The sequence below is a fragment of the Heterostelium album genome, assembly GCF_000004825.1.
Source record: "Heterostelium album PN500 unplaced genomic scaffold PPL_scaffold14, whole genome shotgun sequence".
In the NCBI taxonomy this organism is placed as follows: Eukaryota; Evosea; class Eumycetozoa; order Acytosteliales; family Acytosteliaceae; genus Heterostelium; species Heterostelium album.
Window position 1 is genome coordinate 311,914 of NW_008805076.1, and position 20,653 is coordinate 332,566.

The window sequence follows — 20,653 nt, forward strand, 5'->3', positions numbered from 1 at the left end:
GTTAACAAAAAATTAGACACAATTGCTGGTAGCATACAAAAATTTCAAAAAAAATAGTGCACTCTTTCATTGTATCTATAGAAATTTTTGATCAGAAGTTTAATTTCAAACTAAATATGTTCAAATCTATATAATGACTAAATTTAGATACCAATTTTAGTGAGGATGAATAAATATATTTCTTTTTAAGGTTTAAAACAATTTTTTATTTAGATTATATTATTCACAATATATTTTTTTTTTGAAAATGTCTTTATACCTCCGTTTGACTCATACATTTTTAATTTTTATAAATACCTAGCTTCAATCAAAATAAATAATAGATTTCTTAATTTAAATAATTATTCTATAAAAGATCTGTAATTAATATTTACTAAAATATAATTTTTCATTTAACTCGATTATATTATCATGGATTTTAATTTTTCATCTGATAATGATGTTGCAGTAGTTGGAATAGGTTTACGCTTTCCAGGAAATGTAAATTCACCACAACAATTTTGGGAGGCTTTGGAAAAATCATTTGATGGAATCATGAAAGTTCCAAAAGAAAGATGGTCAGATACTTACCTCCAACATCAATTGATTTCAACTGAAAATGCTGGTTTGTTAGACCTCGATGAATGGAAAAAGTTTGATCCATTATTCTTTGAAATATCTCCAAAAGATGCAGTTGTTCTTGATCCACAAGAAAGAATGATGCTCACTCTTGCTTATGAAGCTTTAGAAGATGCTCAAATCCCAGTGAGATCTCTTCGTCAATCTAATACCGGTGTATTTGTTGGTGTTTCAATCGTTGATTATTACCAACTCCAAGCCAGTTATTGCCAACTCGATCCAACCCCAAAAGTATTATGTGACTACTTCACACATTCTGTGATTGCAAATCGAGTTTCATATTGTTTCGATTTCAGAGGTCCATCAATGTGTGTCGATACTGCATGTTCATCATCATTAACTTCAACAGATCTTGCAATCAAATACATTCAAGATGGTGAATGTGATATTGCATTATCATGTGGAACAAATGCAATTTTTGATCCAAATATGTCAAGATTATATAATAGTCTTGGTGTTCTTGGTGAACATTGTTGTCCATTTGATCAAGATGCAAATGGATTTGTTCGAGGTGAAGGATGTGGTGTTGTTGTTTTGAAGAAACTTTCATTGGCTGAAAGAGATGGAAATCGAATCTATGCAGTCATCAAAGGAAGAGGTGTTAATGATGATGGTCATTGTAATAAAGATACAATGTCAACACCATCAAGTACAACTCAATCTCAGAATATCAAACAAACACTTCAAAGATCAAAAATTGATGCTTCAAAAATCTATTATGTTGAAGCACATTCAACTGGAACTGTTGTTGGTGATCCAATTGAAGTGAATTCATTGATTGATGTATTCTCTCAAAATCATTCACCAGAAAGACCATTGAAGATTGGATCTGTGAAATCAAACATTGGACATCTTGAAAGTGCTGCTGGAATTGCATCACTCATCAAAGTATCATTGATGTTGAAGAATCGAAAACTGGTTCCAACAATAAAATTATCAAATTTGAATTCAAAGATTCCATTCAAACAATCAAATATTCAAGTTGTCACTCAAATTGAAGATCTTCCGAATGATCAATTGATTATGATGGGAATCAATTCATTTGGAATTGGTGGATCAAATAGTCATCTCATTCTTCAAGAGTATAAAGATGATCGTTATCATTTGTAAGTAATTAAAATTAAATATGAATTTTTTCTAAAAACTAACACTTAAAATTCAGAATTCAAAAGATTTCAGATAATAAGAATGATAAATATTATTTGGTTCCAATCAGTGCAAATTCATCAACATCAAATGATAAATATTTTGAATCAATCAAAGAATATCAAGATAGAATATCATTGAAAGAATTTGCACTTTATCAATCATTGACAAAATCATTCCATTCTCAAAGAAGAGTGATCATTGCAAAAGATTGGAATGATTTCAATTCAAAATCAATTGAGATTAATGGTCAGTCGACAATCAAAGATTCAATTGAAAAGAAATTGATTTTTGTATTTTGTGGACAAGGACCACAATCGAATCAAATGGGAATGAATCTTTATGAGAATGAACCAATATTCAAATCGATTGTTGATAAATTAGATTCATTACTCAAAGAATATTCTGGATATAGTCTCATTGAAAAGATGAAACAAATTCCAAATGATTCAAATGATATTCACAAACCAATCATTGCACAACCTGCACTATTCTTATTCCAAGTTGCATTGTTTGAACTTTATCGTCATTTTGGATTGAATCCATCAGTTGTTTTTGGTCATAGGTATGTTTATATATTTATTTAAGGTTAAAAGAATAATTTTTAAATTTAAAATAACTATTTTAGTTTTGGAGATATAACATCTGCATATATATCTGGAAATTTGACATTATCAGATGCAATCAAAGTTGTTCATTTGAGAGCATCATTCCAAAATGAAACAATTGGATCTGGAAGAATGTTGGTTGTTGGAATCAGTTCTGATCAATTCAACAATAATTATCAAAATCAATTTCAAAATCTTGAGATTGCATGTTATAATTCTAATAATTCAATTGTAATCACTGGAAACAATAATGATTTGAATGAATTCGCAAAACAATTGAAACAATCAGATATCTATCATACATTCCTCAGAACACCATGTTCATTCCACTCATCACATCAAGATGTTATCAAAGATAAAGTTATCAATGAAATCAATGATTTGAAATCAAAACAATCAACGATTCCATGGTATTCAACTGTAACTGGCGATTTGAAAACTGATGGAATCGATTCACAATATATTTATGAAAATATCAGAAATCCAGTATATTTCAAGAAGACATTGGATTCAATTGCCAGAGATCTCAAAGATGATTTGAAAGATTATGTTTTCATTGAAATATCTCCACATCCAACATTATCTGGATTGATAACACAAACAATTCCATCTTCAAAAGTGATTTCACCAATTCAAAGAAACAAAGATGAACAATTATTATTCAAATCATCATTGGCAACACTTCATTGTATTGGTGTCAATATTGATTTCAAATCACAATTCAATCAATTTGATATTTCAAATCCAATTTGGAGAGATAATGTTTCAATTCTTCCTCGATATCAATGGGATTCTGATATCTACTGGAGAGAAACTCATTTTTCAAGATCGAAAAGATCGAATGGACCCTCAACTTCAATTCTTGGAAGAAGATCCGTTTTCAATGGAAATGAATGTTATCTCTCAGATATTGATATTGGAAGCAAACCATTTGAATATTTGAAAGATCATCAAGTGAAAGATCGTCCAATTCTTCCTGGTGCTGCATATATTGAAGCAATTATTGAAATATTCCAATCGAAACAACAAGATATTCTCATTGATAGATTGGAATTCATCAAACCATTCTTTTTCAATCAAAATGGTCAATCTCAAAAATTGATGACAAATATTGAAAAGATTTCAAAATTTGAATATTCAATCGATTTCTTTAACAAGAATTCTGATTATTATGATTTGAATGATGAATGGTTCCAATCTGCAAAATCATCAGTAACTCTTCTTCAAAATCCAAACTATCAAATCATTGATATTGAATCATTCAAGAATCAATGTAATTTGACAACATTCACACAAGAAGAATTATACAAGAAGACTCTCAGACTTGGATTGAGATATGGACCTGCATTCCAACATATCAAATCGATTTCGATTGGAAATCAAATGTCATTTTCAGTTTTACAAACCAAATCAACATCAAATACACCTTCAAAGATTCTCAATTCCACATTGATTGATAATTGTTCTCAAGGACTGATTGGTATTATTGATGATAGAAGACACTTTATTTTCAAATCAATTGATGAAATGAGAATCAATCATCAAATTGTTCAAGAATTGGAATTAAATCCACCAGATCAATTATTCTTGTTAACCAAAGTTGTTGAAATCAAAAACTATGAATGTATTGGAAATTGTTTACTTGTTCATCCAAATGGTCAATTGATTTTAGAAATGAAAAGATTCACAGTTGTAACAAATGAAAGAATGAAAATGAACAAAATCAAATATCCAAATGAAGAACTTTTTGAAACATTCTATCAATTAAAAGAATCTCAACTTTCAAATCCAAATGAAATCACACCATCTCCTCTCATTGAAGATTCAATGGCTTCTCTCAAAATCAATGAATATAGACCAGATGCAATCAAGATAATCTATTCAATGTTTTCAAAGAATATTCCTGAATTCAATCTTGATGAAGTTTTAAATCAATCAATTGAAGAATCAATGATCAGGTTCAAATTCATTTCAAAAGAATCCAATATCAAATTATTCTCAAGAATGATTGAAATTTTGAATGATGGTGAAGAATTTTTACAGTCGTTTAATCTAACAGATTTAAAGATAATCATTGATTATCCATCATTATTCGAGGGTGTTGATAAAGGAGTTCAATTAATAATTGAAACATTGCGTGGAAATGATGAATATGGTCAACAATTATTCAAAGATGGTGTTATTTCAAATATTTATAAATCTCAATTCATTCAATATTATTTCAAACAAACATCATTCATTGCAGTTGAATCTATTTTAAAATCAATCCAACAATCAAATTCAAAGAGAATCATCAAGATTCTTGAAATTGGAGGAGGAACTGGAACAGTAACAAACTATTTGATTCCACAACTTGATGAAATGTTATATTCTCTTGGTAATGAGAATCAAGTTGAAGTTGTTTATACATTCTCTGATGTTTCATCATTCTTTGTTAATCCAATGAAAGATAAATATACAAAACAATTCAAATTCAAATCAAATTTGAAAATGAAATTCAAAGTTATCGATTTGGATCAAGATTTAGTTGATCAAGGACTTTTGAAATCATCATATGATATGATTATAATGTCATTGGTTATTCATGTTTGTCCAAATATCAGATCTCCGATTTCAAATTGTCATCAAATTCTTTCACCAAATGGAATACTATTATTTGCAGAGCCTGCTTATAAAAATATCTTCCCTGAAATGTTATTTGGGGGATTCAAACAATATTGGAGTTATAATGATGATATTCGTGATCATTGTGCACTTAAACCAAATCAATGGGTTGAATTACTTTCTGAAGATGATCAATTCAAGAATATCAGAATTTATGGACCAAACGATTCAAATGGAAATCAACTTCCACCAGATGAGGCAATGATATTCATTATTCATTGTCAAAAACCAAAGATTGAAAAACTCAAAATCAATAATATTCAACAATTATCTATCATCATTGAAGAAAATCAAACAATTCCAATTGAATATTTTGAAAGATATTCTGAACAATCAATATCATTGATCAAAATAAATGAAATTGAATTTAAATCAGATATTCTTAAAAACTCAACAAATATTCTCTTCCTCCCAACAATTGAACATCAATCAATTGATAAATATCAACAAACTATTTTTTCATTAGTTGAATTATTACAAATGTTCACATATCAAGAGAATCAACCTAGAATCACAACTGTCATCAAAGATAATGAATCATCAAATTATTTATCAAATTCAATTATTGGACTTTTAAATACTGCATTTGTTGATCATCGTGAATTGGATTTATTGATCATCAATATTGATTCATCTTTGAAAATTGAATATGTACATTCAATAATGCAACTATCACAAAATAAAGAATCACTTGGCGAACTTCATTATGGTATCATCAACAATGATATAATGGTATATAGAGATTTCAATATCAAAGATGATATTTTCAAGTACTCAAATTCATATGAAACAAATATTGAAAATATATCAACTTTGGCAAATTTGAATCTTGATTTCAAACTCAGAAACAGAAGAGAATTGAAACCAAATGAAATAGAATTTGAAATCAAATCTGATGGTTTGAATTTTAAAGACTATTTATTTAATCATCAAATACTTCCACAAGAATTGATGACAGGTGGTGATATTTATCATCCACCTTTTGGATTAGAATCGTCAGGTCTTGTTTCAAGATTGGGATCTAATGTGAAAGATTTCAAAGTTGGTGATCAAGTTATTGGATTTCATACAGTTAATTCATTAGCCTCACATTCAATAAATGATCAAAGATTCTTTATTCAAAAACAAAAGAACTTTCACATAATGAATGTGACTCAATTCAAGTTATATATTTCATCTGTTTATCATTCATTGTTTGAAGTTTGTAATTTCAATTCAGAGAAAGATACAGTTTTAATTCATGGTGCAACTGGTGGTGTTGGAATAGTTGCATTGAATGTCATGAGAATGTTGAAATGTAAAAGAGTTTATGCAACTGCTGGATCTCAAGAAAAGATTGATTATCTCAAATCAGAGTATTCAGATATTCTAATTGATGTTTTCAATTCATATTCAAATGAATTTGCAGATAAAATCAAACAACAATGTAAAGGTGTTGATGTTCTTATCAATACATTACCTGTTGAATTTATGAAAGAGAATTTCAAATCAATGGCACCTTATGGAAGAATTGCTGATTTGGTTGTCACTCATATCATCAATGATAATAGATTTAGATATGGTCAATTCAGATATGATGTCAAATACAGTTCTGTTGATATACAATATTTATTTAAACATAGAATTCATTATAGTAGAAATTTAATGAAAACTATCATGAATGATTTAACAAGTGGAAGACTTCAGTTGACACCAATCAAAGTATTTGATGTCTATGAAACTAAAGAAGCATTCAATTTTATGAAAGAAAGAAAACAAATTGGTAAAATTGTTATTGACTGTTCAAATATGAAGGAATCGATTTTCAAATCATTGATTGAATCAAAAGAAAGAAAACCATTACCAAAGATTGATTTCAAACTTGATATATCGAATACAATCATTGTCACTGGTCAAAGTGGATTATCTCTTGAATTGGTTACATGGCTTGCAAAACATACAAATGCATCTGATATTGTTGTTCTTTCAAAATCAAAATTGAACAATCGTTTGAATCATATTATTAATTCAATAAAATCAACAAGAATTCATTTCTATCAAACTGATATCACCGATATCAATAAATTGAAATCAAGAATTGAATCAATTTCAAATTCAATGCCATCAATTGAATCAATATTCCATCTTGCCATCATTCTTGAATCATTCCCAATCAATGAAGTGACATTCGATAATATCAAGAAAGTTCATGATCCAAAAGTTGTTGGAGCACATAATCTTCACACAATATCAATTGATTTAAGATTACCATTGAAACAATTCATTGTATTCTCATCAATATCTGGATTTAGTGGTGAGGCATCACAACCATCATACAATTCAGCATGTCTTGCAGTTGATGCATTGTGTAAATATCGAAATAATATTCTTGGATTGAAATCGAAATCAATCAGATTAGGTCCAATTCTTGGGGAAGGAACTGTTGCTGAATCTGCTGGAATTAAAGAATTGTTTATCACTAGAGGTATTTATCCAATTCCACTTTCAAAATTCTTTGGAGGACTTGAAGTTATTCTTTCTCAACCTCTTTATTGTACTCCAATGATTTCCAATATAACTTCTGTTTGTTCATATGAATTGCATGCTCATATCCAACATGGAATTGATCATTTGGTATTTGAAGAAACTGGAAAATTAAACACTTCTAATCAGAATTATGATCCTCTTGAAACACTTTTGGAAGGTCTTTCCTCATTACTTTCAATACCAAAACAAAAACTGGACGCCGAGACACCACTCAAGAATTTTGGAGTCGATTCATTGATGACAGTTCAAGTTAAAGTATTTATAGATACGAACATTGAACTAGATTTGTTCACAATTTCTCAAATTCCTAATTTGACAATAGGTAGTATTATTACAGTAATAAATCGCAGAAATTTAAAGAAATAAATAAAAATTAAGAAATTTATCTGATCTCTCAAAACAATATTCATTTACTATGATCTTTAAATGTCCGTTGGAAAACAACTGGAGTGAGAAAACATTTTTTTTTTTTTTTTTATTCAGGAGTAAAAATTGATTTATTAAGTTTTATATTGGGATGGTGTAAACCATTAAATTTTTCTTTTTTTTTTTTTTTCTGTTTTTACTTTTTCATAATTCTGCAATTGATTGCTATTTTGATTATTATTATAATTATTTTAGTTATTGATATTTTATAGATTATTAAGTTGATGAGAATACTGATGATTGAATTGGTTAAGTGAAAATGAAGAAATAATGAAGAGGAAATAATAGTTGGCTGACATTTGAATGGTTACTGGTTATTTAATTTGGATTGTAAGTTACTGATACTGTTATTTATAATTAATTTCATTACTGATAAGTGCTGTATATATTCATTAATGAATATATACCCACTATGCTAAAAGGGAAGTTAACTAATTATCATCTGCTCCACAAGCATCACCTTCTTACATGAGGTCTGGGAGTCCGCTTGCGGTCCGATATCTTTCAAAGAAGGATGCCATCTGTCGGGATCGAACCAACGACCTTAAGATCTTCAGTCTTACGCTACTACCAGCTGAGCTAAGACGGCCTTTTTATAATGAAGTTTTCTTTTTAATATTGACTTTTCGCCAACCCACCTCATTAGCTTCTAAACAAATAAAAATAAAATCCATTTGAGTATTCTTCAAGATATGAGAATACTTTAAAAAATATTGACTTTATTTTGTAAAAAATCAAAATTTCGTCGTACTCAAATACCAACAGAATATCAAACAATTCATCGACAACTTCAACAAACACTGGTACAACAGTAAAATTTTCACCACTAAGTTACCGGCTTACCTAGAACATCACATTACAGCTTAAAACACAACTCACACCTCTTTTTATTTCCTTTATTATTATTGTTAATTTAAATAACGTAACACCAGGCAGTGGTACTGCTACACGTCATCGAACAGCTTTCTGCCACCCCTACTCTCTCCGATTGTTTGTCCAAGAAGAGATCGAACGTAGTGTAAAACATAGTACAGATACTATATTCCCGTCCTGATAATTATCAACCATTTTTCATATATAATTAAAAATAAAAATTCAAAAAGACTTAATAAAATATTTAAATAAAGATAATATTCTTTCATTTTTTGAACATAATAGCTGTTCACTGATACAATTCCACAACTATTAAAACCTTTGGCAATACGGATATATCTAGACATGTAGTAAAACATAGTATATAAGTAAAACAAAACTAATATTCAAATATTTGCTTGTTTGTTCAATCTTGATTTAAATTTTACAATAATAGCATTATATTTTATTTAATTTATAATTGTTTAGATAATTCACGAGCAGCCTCCTTAATAAAAGTGGAGACTTGTTTGTCGTGTGAGAGAATAGAAGCATGGCTCGATGGAAGGTGCACTACCTTGGCATTGACCATGGTTGACATAGCGTTTTGTGCAACCAAAGGAAGGATTCTGTCTTCATCCGAGATTTGGTACCAACATGGCAAATTCTTGTATCCAAGGGTTGTAACGTGTTCATAGACACACTTGAGTCCGAGTGGCTTTTGGGATTGCAACCAGACAGTGCTGTCCTCATCGGTTGTGTCCTGAGCCAAAACTGTTTTGAAAAGCTTTGGATTGAGCCAGAGATTGCCATAGTTGTCTTTGAGCATCAAACCATCGGGTGGGAATTGCAAATTACCACCGAGAGCAGCATCGAGATTCTGACCTTCGCTTGGGATGATACCGTTGACATAGAGCAAACCGACAACCTTGTTATCCAACTTTGGAACGGCTTCAGTAATGACGAAACCACCGTATGAGTAACCGACCAACAAGACCTTTCCGTCGATTCTCTCTACCAATCTTCTGAGTGCTTCGACATCGTCAGTTAACGATGTAAGAGGTAACTGAACGGCATATACTTCATTCTTTTTAGCAAGTCTGGCAAGTACCTTTCTCCAGATGTTGGCATCACACCACGATCCATGTACCAATACAATCTTTACCTTTGGAGTGGCAGCAGTAGCCTCAGAAGTTACTTCAATGATTGGTTCCATTGTTATATAAATATAGATAAAATTGAAATATGTTTAATTCTAAATTGAATTTGAAATAAATTGTAAAACGATTTGTCTTTTGTTGACATTTATATTTGAAAATTATTGGGTAAAAAGATATTTAAGATTTGTAATATCTTCAATTTGAAAAAAAATAAAAAATAAATCAAAACTGGGTGCTGACACGCGAGTAGTTTAAACCAAAAAAATAGAAAATTTGTAGAACATGGAGTTCCAAAAAATATCGTGATTTTTAACAAAAAAAAAAAGGTGATTTTTGCATTTCATTTGCAGAGTTACAAACCAATCAAATAAATTCTTGTTTGACCACGAACTGTTTATTCAAAGTTATAACATATAGAACGAAATGAGAATTTAATATTAGTTGTCTTTGGAATCTAAGATGGAGATAAGATTATTAAATTAATTTTTTTTTTTTGGGTACTTTTTGCAAACTTTGCAATAATTTATTTAGGAATGGAGTAATGATCATTTTATCCCTCCCCAAAAAATGAAAAAATTTTGCTAAGCATTTGTGCGTTTTGAAAAAATTCAAAAAAAAGTTGTGCAAAAAACATCAAGCAGAATGCTTGTATTACGATTATCGATAATTCAAACTTGGGTATTGCCATTCCACCGGTGTAAATCAAATTGAAGTGCATTCGTTTTGAATAAAATTTAACTCTACAACAATATGTGTTACACAGCCTCAAAGGATCTTCAAGACTGTAGACAATTCTTAATAATCTACACGTGATTCAGTAGTGCTTGACAAGATTTTGTTTTCTAATTAATTGAAAAAAAACACCTGTTCGTGTTTTATTGTTTTTTTTTAACTGTTATTAATTTTCTTTTCTAAAACATTTGACATTAGATTCAATTCATTTCATATTTATATATTATAATTTTAAAAATGATAAAACAAACAATAATATTATTATTAGTTACATTTATTGTTGTATCGTTATCACAACAAAATGAACAACAAAACATAATATCGATACCACTATTAACAGAACTTGAATACACTTTAAGATTCACTGATTGGACTTTAAAATATGGAAAAATATACATCGGTCCAGAATATATAAAGAGATTGCGTAATTTCAAATCAACTTTGGATTTCATCATTCAGTCAAACAACAATCCAAATTCAACAATTACTTTGGGATTGAACGAATTCTCTGATTGGTCAGATGAAGAAAAGAAATCACTTTTAGGTGCTATGATCTCACCCAACAGAACTTCTATTGGTATACCTTTCATTGATGATGAGATTCCATCACCACCAGTATCCAAAAGTGGTACCTCGAGATCATTACTCTCTACAAATTATATTGATTGGAGAACTCATAGTGCAGTAACCAGTGTAAAGAATCAAGCATCATGTGGATCATGTTATGCATTCTCTGCTATTGCTGTCATTGAAAGTGCTCTTTTTAAGAGAGGAACAGGTTCATTCGACTTTAGTGAACAAGATGCAATCGATTGTACATATGGTAGGTATGGTGGTGGTGGTTTCAACTTTGGATGTTCAGGTGGTGATCCAGCAACAACAATACAACATATACTAGTGAATGGACAAGCAAGTGAAGTCGACTATCCGTATACATCTGGTAACACCAGAATCCATGGCCCTTGCAAAAACGTCCAAAGAAATCGTTTGAATTTGAATCTTCTCCGAGTACAACGTGGAAGCGAGGATACTTTAGCGAATGCTCTTGCCACTGGACCAATTGCAGTTACTCTCAATGCTGAAAACAATGAGTTTTACAACTATGCCGGTGGAATCTATAACAATGCAGCCTGTTCAACATCTATCAATCATGCAGTACTACTTGTTGGTTATGGTCAAGCCAATGGTGTTGAATATTGGATCATCAAGAATTCATGGGGAACAAGTTGGGGTGAAAATGGGTAAGTCTTTTAATAACATTATTTTACTTACAATATTTATTTTCTAAATAATTTCTTTTGAATAATCATATTACATAGATTTATGCGTATTGCCAAAGGTTATAACAGATGTGGAATCGTATCAGCTGAAAGTTTTTATGTTATATAAGTATTAAAATAATTATATAGTTAAAGTCTTTATAATCAAATAAGTTAACAGGATAGTAATAAATAATTTTATTGTGTTAAAATACGATATGGTTTATTTCAATTAAATAATTGTTTAATTCCATGGAAAAACAGTCGATTGTACATTTGGAAAGTATGGTGGTGGTTTCAATTTTGGATGTGGAGGTGGTGATCCAGCAACAACAATACAACATATATTAGTGAATGGACAAGCAAGTGAAGTCTACTATCCGTATACATCAGGTACCAGCAGACTCCATGGTTCATGTAGAAGCGTCAAAAGAAATAATTTGGGAAATTTGAGGCTTATCCGAGTACAACGTGGAAGCGAGGATACTTTAGCGAATGCATTTGTAAATGGACCAATTGTAGTTACTCTCAACGGTGAAAACCAAGAGTTTTACAACTATGCCGGTGGAATTTATAACAATGCAGCTAGTTCAACACGTATCAATCATGCAGTACTACTTGTTGTATATGGTCGAACCTGAGAGGTGATTGGTTTGATTGGATTAGTTTTCGAGTTTTTGCTAATTTCTTAGCTTGAGATGGTTTGGATTGGTTAATTGCTTAGTATTGAGATGGTTGAGATGGTTGAGATTGTTTGGATTGGCTTGCTATTTGCTTAGCCTGAGATGGCTTGGATTGGCTAATTGCTTAGCTTGAGATTGTTTTGAGATGGATTGGATTGGTTAATTGATTACTGTTACGAGAATTACACTTAATACAGTTATTTAATATGAATATAAAATAAGACCACTTTATTAGTTTACAAATGTATAATATTTATAGTGTTTGTGATTAGCTAGTATTCTTGATAGTTTCCATATTCCAAGGTATTTCTTATTCTAGTATATTTCTGTAGCAATTACCCAAGGATGATCAGTCTAAGAGGGACTATTTTAGTCAGACACATTGTGTTGGGTGTTACTGTGATTGGTTGGTTGAGGTGGGGGTTGTGGCCATGCTCGTTAACAAGCTTTTTCCAAGCGTTTTGGCATTTGGTGAACAAGGGAGATGGTGACATGTGCCCAGTGAGGTAGTTTCGCCAGAAGTTGAGCATGTAATCAGACACAACACAATTATTTTGATGTAATGAGAGCACATGTCATACAACTAGAGATAAACGACTTCAAATCTGGGATTATTGTCAACCAATAAAACTTACATTTGATTTTCTCTAACGTTTTGATAAAACCAAGGTGACCTCCGGTAAGCAAATCATCATGATAATAGGACATGACCTTATTACGTAACGACAGTGGAACCCAAATACGACTGGTGAGTACCCTTGAGCTGAACGGGTTTACTTTTGAATGATCGTAATTGAAATAGAGAACATCATCTTCCAATGAGTAGAACGGAAGATCAACAGGAGCCTTCAATTCAGTACCATCCAATGCCTTACGTATTTTAATACAAAAGTCATCCTTACCTTGCTCGGTTTTAATAATGTCTAATGTTAAACCATACTCGTTTAACTTTTGTTCTTCCAAAGCGCAAACTTCCATAGAACTACTACCATCCAGAGCTGAACCATCCAGAGCCGAACTCTCCAAACCAGAACCAGAACCATCCAGACCAGAACCAATACCATCCAGACCAGAACCATCCAGAACCGATTCATCCAAACACCCAGCGGAAGTAGATAGTCATAACTCATCTCTATCTACAGGCAAACGGGACAATCCATCGGCAAAGTCATTATGTTTACCAGCTCTATAACGAATGACATAGTTGAATCCTTGCAAGAACATACTCCAACGTAGGATACGAGCGTTCTTAGGAGACTTGTCATTTAACACCTTCAAAGCTTGGTTGTCAGTGACGGCAGTAAAGAAAGCAGAACCTAAAATGTGTCTGAAATGTTTCACACTGTCTACCAAACTTAGGCATTCTAATTCACCAGAATGATAGTTCTTCTCGGCAGCTGTAAGTTTACGACTATATGCACTAACTAACATTCCATTCTGAAATAACGCACCACCGATACCAACACCACTTGCATCGGTTTCTAAAACAAACTCTTTATTAAGGTCGGGTATTTTAAGAATACCACTATCTTTCATACGGTCAACGATAGTTTTGACCGCATTCTTACACTCCTCTGACCACTCCCAACGAGTGTCCTTATTTAATAATCTGTGTAGAGGTGCGGCAATAGATGCAAAATTTATTATGAATTTTCTATTATAATTAAGAATACCAAGCAATTTCTGCAATTGGTTAACATTTGTTGGTTGTGGTAGGTTTATAATACTATTTATACGATCTGGGTCAATTGAAATACTACCATTATTAATGATGTGACCCAAAAATTTCACACTTGTACGAAAAAATTTGGATTTTTTACGATTTAATTGAACATTATTTTTGAATAAAATTTGTAAAATTTTGTCAAGGTGTGTGATGTGTGATTCTACATCATTACTAAATATAATAATGTCATCTATATATACAAAACAAAACACACCAATGTATACCTTTAACATAACAAACATACCCTTCTGAAACAATGCCGGCGCATTTTTCAGACCAAACGGCATAACATTGAATTCGTAAACACCACGATGTGTTGTGAAAGCAGTCAACCAGCGATCTTCTTCTCGGACAGGAATCTGGTGGTACCCCGCCGCGCAATCCAATATACTAAACACAGAAGCATGTTGTAGAGCAGAGTAGATGTCATCCACATGAGGAAACGGATACACAAGAGGACGGGTTAAGTTGTTCAATTTCTTGTAGTTGACACAGAAACGAACCTCCCCATCTGGCTTAGGAATGAGAACCACCGGCGATGCATAAGAGCTATTAGATTCCGATATAATACCTTTCTTCAGCATATCATCCACAGCTTCATCTATAATCTTCTTTTCCTTAATACCAGTACGATAGGGTTGTTGACTTACCAATAATTTTTCACCATCCTTTACCAAGTCAATAGAACATTCCATACCAGTTATCTTACCAGGTTGTTCCAACTTATTGACGAACAGAGATTCATATTTACCACGTTCCAAGTATTCCAACATGAATTCATGCATCTTCTCATTATCGGACTTATCACCAAAACTAAAACATTTACGTTCACGATGCGGATCCTTCTTAGGTACAGTCGACTCTATGACACAACAATCGATTTTGGAATGCAGCACTTCAGCGAACGGATCAGCTTCCTTCCAGACGGACTTAACAGCGGTCGGCTCATCAGTAGAGAGAACTTCACGGACACCATCTGACTGCTTGGCATAGGGAATTGGCATATCGATATATAACGTAAGTACAGATCTACGAGTAGTTAAAGTGTTGGAACATAGATCTAACTTAGCTTTCCATGTAGCAAGGTCTTTCCTTCCAATGATACTACGATACATCAAGTTACTGGAAACATATACATGCAGAGAATACTTTTCACGAGGGCTAAGAACACAATTCAGAACCGCTTTACCAACGATATGTAATCTGGTCAAATTCGCAGAATTGATTCTGACCATCACCGGCTCCACTTTTGCACCAACCAGATCTATCAGTTCCTGAGAAACTATAGATACACCAGCACCCGTGTCAATCAAACATCGAGTAAGTCTGCCATTCAATTGAATCATGGCAACCAACGAACCATTTCCATGACTGGGAAGAGGTGGCAATCCAGGTTCTTGTCCTCCATTAGTACTATTACCAGTGCTGACCACATCCAGTACTAACGCATCATTGTTATTCAGCGGGCAATCCTTCCTAAAGTGACCCGGCTGACCACACTTAAAACAGCTACCTCTAGGCTTAGCTTGTGACGGTTTTCCAGACTTACGATCGAATCGTTTCTTTACCTCCATAGCCATTGTAGGTGTCTCCTCTTTCTTCTTCATCTGCGACGGTACCGGAATCTTTGATGGTTGGGCAGTATAAAAACTCTGAGACAACGGTATAGGAGTTGTATCCAGATCCGTCATACGCATCGATCTGAATACGGTCTGTGGTTCCATTGCTTCAAACTGGGTAGAGTTTGGTATCTTATATGGAGACATTAAACCAGCAACTGTCGAACCATTAGACACAGGGATCGACGTTTCCTGCATACTCGTATATACTGGATTATACATATGCAGATAGACCGTACCAGCTTGGAGCAGTTCCACGGCATTCTCGATAGCTTTATCTATGGTCTTAGGCAACGTGTTTATAACCTTCTCTTTGAACGCTTGGTCATCTAACGTTTCGTAGAAGGCAGCCAACAACTCTCTAGCCGAAACATCCGGTAGTTTAGATGCCAACGCTTTAACGTTCTGGACATGGCATCGGAAGGTAGGAGCAGCGGTCATTCGTAACATTTTTAAACGGTCCAGGTACGATCCATACATATCACCAAATACTTTTTCCAGCTCCTTCATAACGGCAGCAACATCGTCTCCAGCGCAACTCATTAATGATCTTAAAGCCAGACCGGTAACATGCGGAACAATGTATTCTATAGGCGGCAACTTATTCTCCTTCTTGATGTCTCTGGCTTCCTTCTTGACAAGAACCTTCTCGGCAAAACACATGAACTCCGCAAACGACAACTGAGAACCAGCCTCCCCGGAAAACAAAAGCGATTTCATTTTGGAATATGTATAAAAATAAAGTAAAACAAATAAATTGTATTTTTAAAATTGAATATATAACTGCGAGGTGTCGCCAAATGTGATGAGAGGAGGTATATACCACTGACGTATGTATGCTTATCGGCATAAGGATTGACCAGATACCTTATGCCCTACCGCACCATCGTCACATTTGATAAATATATATGCCGTCTTAGCTCAGCTGGTAGTAGCGTAAGACTGAAGATCTTAAGGTCGTTGGTTCGATCCCGACAGATGGCATTTTTTAAAGATGTTAGTTCCGCATGCGAACCAGTTGAACAGCTCCAACAATAAATAATGTTCTTTCTATCTCACTAACTGAATGAATGTGAAATTGTATAATCAACTTAATTTATTATATTAATACAATAAACTGGAGTTGTTGAATGATCATCACTCACTGTCTCATTCTTTCAAAATAAACAATTTAATTTAATTTTATTATTTTTTTCAAAAAATTAAAAATATAATATTACTTGTAGTTTGTAATTAAATATTTAGTTAGCTACATTATAATTGGCATTACTAAATCTTGTTTTTATTTATTGAGAATAATATTATTAACAAATGATAAAAACAAAAAAAGGTATTTTAATTTGTTAATTAAACTTAATTACTTTTACTTCCTTTCAAAGATTGAATCTTTGAGTCTAGAATTTCATTTGTCAATTCCTTGGTAATCTCTGCATACAATGCAATGGAAATTGGCTAATGGTTTTTAAAAAACAAAAAAAAGAAAATTAATGAATAATTAATTATAAATTTCAATAAAGTTAATTCATAGTAATTTTGTTAGTGTAAGTACTTACAGAGAAAAAGTCATCAACAACACCCTTGTGTGAGGTTATCTTTCCTTTGAACATTGGTGATACATTGATACCGACCCAATTGATCTGAGCAACCTTTGTTGTGATACTGTTATCGATGCGATCGGACACCTTCACCAAGCCATAGTTGACCTGATCGGCACGCAGATTCGATACCAACTCATCGATTCCACCGGAACCACTGCCGACCAACGAGAGTTGTTCATTTCCTTCGTAGCCGATCAACATCCAATTGGTCGAGGATTGCGGTGATTTTACATCGGCCAACAGCGATTTCAATCCGTCTAAATCTCTAAACGATAGCTGTTGAGTGTTGCTAGTGTTGACAGTCGGTAGTTTCACAGTGTTTCCAGCACGACTTCCATAGGGATTGGCCGAGCCTGCGCTAGTAAGATGTGGTGCCTTGGCTGAGATCTGCTGCTTCTGAGAGGTAGTGACCTCGCCAGTTCTATTTCTCGATCCACTTGCATCTTGAACCTTGTTTGTTATTTCCTCCTCGGTTACCTCACTCTTTAGCGAAGCGATGATCTCAACATTATAATGTCCAAGTAATTTAGTAATCGATGACTTGTTTGTTCCATTTCTTGCTTTTTCAATACCCTTTACATTTTCACCAATCCAAGTTAAATAAACGTATCTAGAAAAAAAAAAAAAAAATTTTAATTTTAATAACTTTTGATTCCAATTATTATTATTATTATAACCAAATTTAAACATACTTATCATTTTGAACATTATCAATAATATCAACTACTCTTATGATTGCATAAGACATTTTATCTTCGTAGAGATGTGGAATCAATTCATTGATACCACCGGATCCAGTTGCTTCAAGCTTGATGTGATTTGGTGATCCGTTGTAGTTGACCAATATCCAATTGATTCGATTTCCACTGGTGTGAACTGATTGTACGGCTTGATTAAACTCATCTCTATTGGAAATTTGAACTTCATTACCACTTTCACCTGGGGCATGAGTTGCTGTTCCTTTTGCTCTAACTTGACTTGCCATTTGCTTAAAACTTTAAAGTAAATAATAATAATTGTAAAATTACAAAATAATCAAATAAATAAATATATTACAAATAAATATTGAAAAACTTTAATAAAAGTCTTTTGTTGCTTCTATATTCATCCTTTTTTGTTTAATTAATATTAAAAATCTAATAAAAAATAAAACCCAACAAGATTTTTTTGATTATCAAAGTGGGTTTTGGATTTTTTTATCATAATTAAATTTCATATTTATCATTAATAATAAATCTTCTTTTAAAATAATTATTCATTAATAATTATTTATCATTATTTAAAACTTGAATATTAATTAGGAAATCATGTGAAAATACTAAATTAATAGAAGAAATTAAAGAGATTCTACATTGCTCTATAGATAAAGAAATATGATTATTATAATGAATGGTAAATGAGGATAGCAATAAAACAAAAGATCTATATTATAACTACTTTTTTTAAGAATGTTTTTTTTGTTTATTTCTTATTGTAGATTGAATAAAACATACAATAATATTAATATACAAGTTAATTAAAAAAAAATCACAAAAAAATAAAATTTAAAAAAGTCTTGACAAACCGAAAAACGAATCATTTTCATACCTATTTATATTTACTATAGTAAACAAAACAATTATGAGTTCGCCACCAGATGTATCAGCAGAGATTCTAGATGATGCCGTCAATATTTTCGAAATAGAGTCGAGCGATGAAGAAATTGAATATGGTCTCACTACATACAATCGTGTAGAACCAATAAGTAGGTGTTTCAACAAAGCAGCAACAGCCAGCTATTAAAAAAAAAACATTTATTAATAATAGTAAACTAGAATAGAAAAGTAACCCATTTCTTTTTTTTATATTATAAAAGAGAATAATACAGATATCACATCATTGACAGTTAGACTACCACAAAGACATTCATTATGGGCACATCTAGCTTGGAATGCGGGTCTTGCACTCTCTGATTTCTTGGATCAAAATATTGATTTCACTGATAAAACGTAACGTAATACCTCCTTACTTGTGGCATTACTATCAGTGTTATATTGATAGCTACGAATGATCATTAACTTTACTTACTTACTTTACATACTATTGTTAATGTTATAATTAGTGTTTTGGAATTGGGATCGGGTGCAGGTTTACCATGTTTTATTGCAACATTGAACAATGCCAAGACCGTTGTTATGACAGACTATCCAGATAAGACTTTGATCGACAATTTAGAGTACAATCGTAGTAATACACTACCGGAGCGATTTACAAACAACAACAGACTATTTGCAAGAGGTCATCTCTGGGGAAAGGAGCCAGAGACACTGAATCAACTACTCGATCGACCAGAGAACAAGTTCGATATCATCATCCTTTCGGATTTGATCTTCAATCATGTAGTCCACCACCATATGTTACAGACTTGTTTTGCCTGTTTGAATGACAATGGAATTGTATGTAAACACTTACAACAGTGCTCATTAATAGTTTACTAATACCAATCATTATTTTAGATTTACGTTGCATTTTCACATCATAGACCACACAGAGTAGAGAAAGATATGAACTTTTTCAAGATTGCACAAGAAGAACCATTTAATTTCATCGCAGAGAAATTCAAAGAGTTAAAGATGAAACCGATGTTTGCCGAAGATTTAGGAAGTGAAGAAGTAAGAAAAACAGTACACTTTTATACATTAAAGAAAAAGCAACAACAATAAAAAATAAAAATAAAACAAAAAAAAAAAACTATATATTATTATATTTTTTAGATTTATAGATCTATTTATATATCTAACTATCATTCAAAGTCTGACTCTACATATTCTAATACACAAACAACAAGTGAGCAGTTCGATAACAATCAAATCTCTTCAATTTGCAGGATGATTTGTGAAGAAAAAAAGAGGTTTCATCTTAAATTTCACCATCCATTGTTGTGATATTTTATTAAGATTGAGACCAATGGTGGGAATCAGATACCAACGTCTGTAGAGACGAATGAAAAAAATAGTGTAAAAACATTCAAAGATTCACACAGGTCTAGTTAATTTA

The 20,653-nt window shown here is 32.1% G+C and overlaps 7 protein-coding genes and 2 non-coding genes across 9 annotated transcripts; 4 read left to right on the forward strand and 5 right to left on the reverse strand.

Annotated features, from left to right (window-relative positions):
- Positions 1-411: 411 nt before the first annotated feature.
- pks41 (putative polyketide synthase) lies at positions 412-7,928 on the forward strand (the record flags this gene model as incomplete). Its single annotated transcript, XM_020581269.1, has 3 exons — positions 412-1,724; positions 1,781-2,329; positions 2,393-7,928. The coding sequence occupies 3 exons, from the start codon at positions 412-414 to the stop codon at positions 7,926-7,928; spliced, it is 7,398 nt and encodes a 2,465-aa protein (XP_020428056.1).
- A 575-nt stretch (positions 7,929-8,503) lies between these two features.
- On the reverse strand, positions 8,504-8,577 carry PPL_10495. The gene has a single exon. It is a non-coding gene; the product is annotated as a tRNA-Phe (tRNA).
- Positions 8,578-9,315: 738 nt separating this feature from the next.
- Positions 9,316-10,056, reverse strand: PPL_10496 (alpha/beta hydrolase; the record flags this gene model as incomplete). Its single annotated transcript, XM_020581270.1, has 1 exon — positions 9,316-10,056. The coding sequence occupies one exon, from the start codon at positions 10,054-10,056 to the stop codon at positions 9,316-9,318; it is 741 nt and encodes a 246-aa protein (XP_020428057.1).
- A 694-nt stretch (positions 10,057-10,750) lies between these two features.
- Positions 10,751-13,023, forward strand: PPL_10497 (C1 family peptidase; the record flags this gene model as incomplete). The annotated part of the gene is made up of 5 exons (XM_020581271.1): positions 10,751-10,784; positions 11,001-11,973; positions 12,052-12,104; positions 12,256-12,614; positions 12,994-13,023. The coding sequence occupies 5 exons, from the start codon at positions 10,751-10,753 to the stop codon at positions 13,021-13,023; spliced, it is 1,449 nt and encodes a 482-aa protein (XP_020428058.1).
- Positions 13,024-13,223: 200 nt separating this feature from the next.
- Positions 13,224-13,652, reverse strand: PPL_10498 (integrase zinc binding domain-containing protein; the record flags this gene model as incomplete). Its single annotated transcript, XM_020581272.1, has 1 exon — positions 13,224-13,652. One exon carries the CDS (start codon positions 13,650-13,652, stop codon positions 13,224-13,226), a length of 429 nt encoding a protein of 142 aa, XP_020428059.1.
- A 141-nt stretch (positions 13,653-13,793) lies between these two features.
- Positions 13,794-16,562, reverse strand: PPL_10499 (Polyprotein; the record flags this gene model as incomplete). The annotated part of the gene is made up of 2 exons (XM_020581273.1): positions 13,794-14,590; positions 14,645-16,562. The coding sequence occupies 2 exons, from the start codon at positions 16,560-16,562 to the stop codon at positions 13,794-13,796; spliced, it is 2,715 nt and encodes a 904-aa protein (XP_020428060.1).
- Positions 16,563-16,929: 367 nt separating this feature from the next.
- Positions 16,930-17,003, forward strand: PPL_10500. Its single transcript has one exon. It is a non-coding gene; the product is annotated as a tRNA-Phe (tRNA).
- A 369-nt stretch (positions 17,004-17,372) lies between these two features.
- Positions 17,373-18,602, reverse strand: PPL_10501 (coactosin family protein; the record flags this gene model as incomplete). The annotated part of the gene is made up of 3 exons (XM_020581274.1): positions 17,373-17,471; positions 17,573-18,227; positions 18,310-18,602. The coding sequence occupies 3 exons, from the start codon at positions 18,600-18,602 to the stop codon at positions 17,373-17,375; spliced, it is 1,047 nt and encodes a 348-aa protein (XP_020428061.1).
- Positions 18,603-19,002: 400 nt separating this feature from the next.
- Positions 19,003-20,319, forward strand: PPL_10502 (putative methyltransferase; the record flags this gene model as incomplete). Its single annotated transcript, XM_020581275.1, has 5 exons — positions 19,003-19,009; positions 19,224-19,361; positions 19,473-19,605; positions 19,719-19,887; positions 20,113-20,319. 5 exons carry the CDS (start codon positions 19,003-19,005, stop codon positions 20,317-20,319), a joined length of 654 nt encoding a protein of 217 aa, XP_020428062.1.
- Between the last annotated feature and the right edge of the window lie 334 nt (positions 20,320-20,653).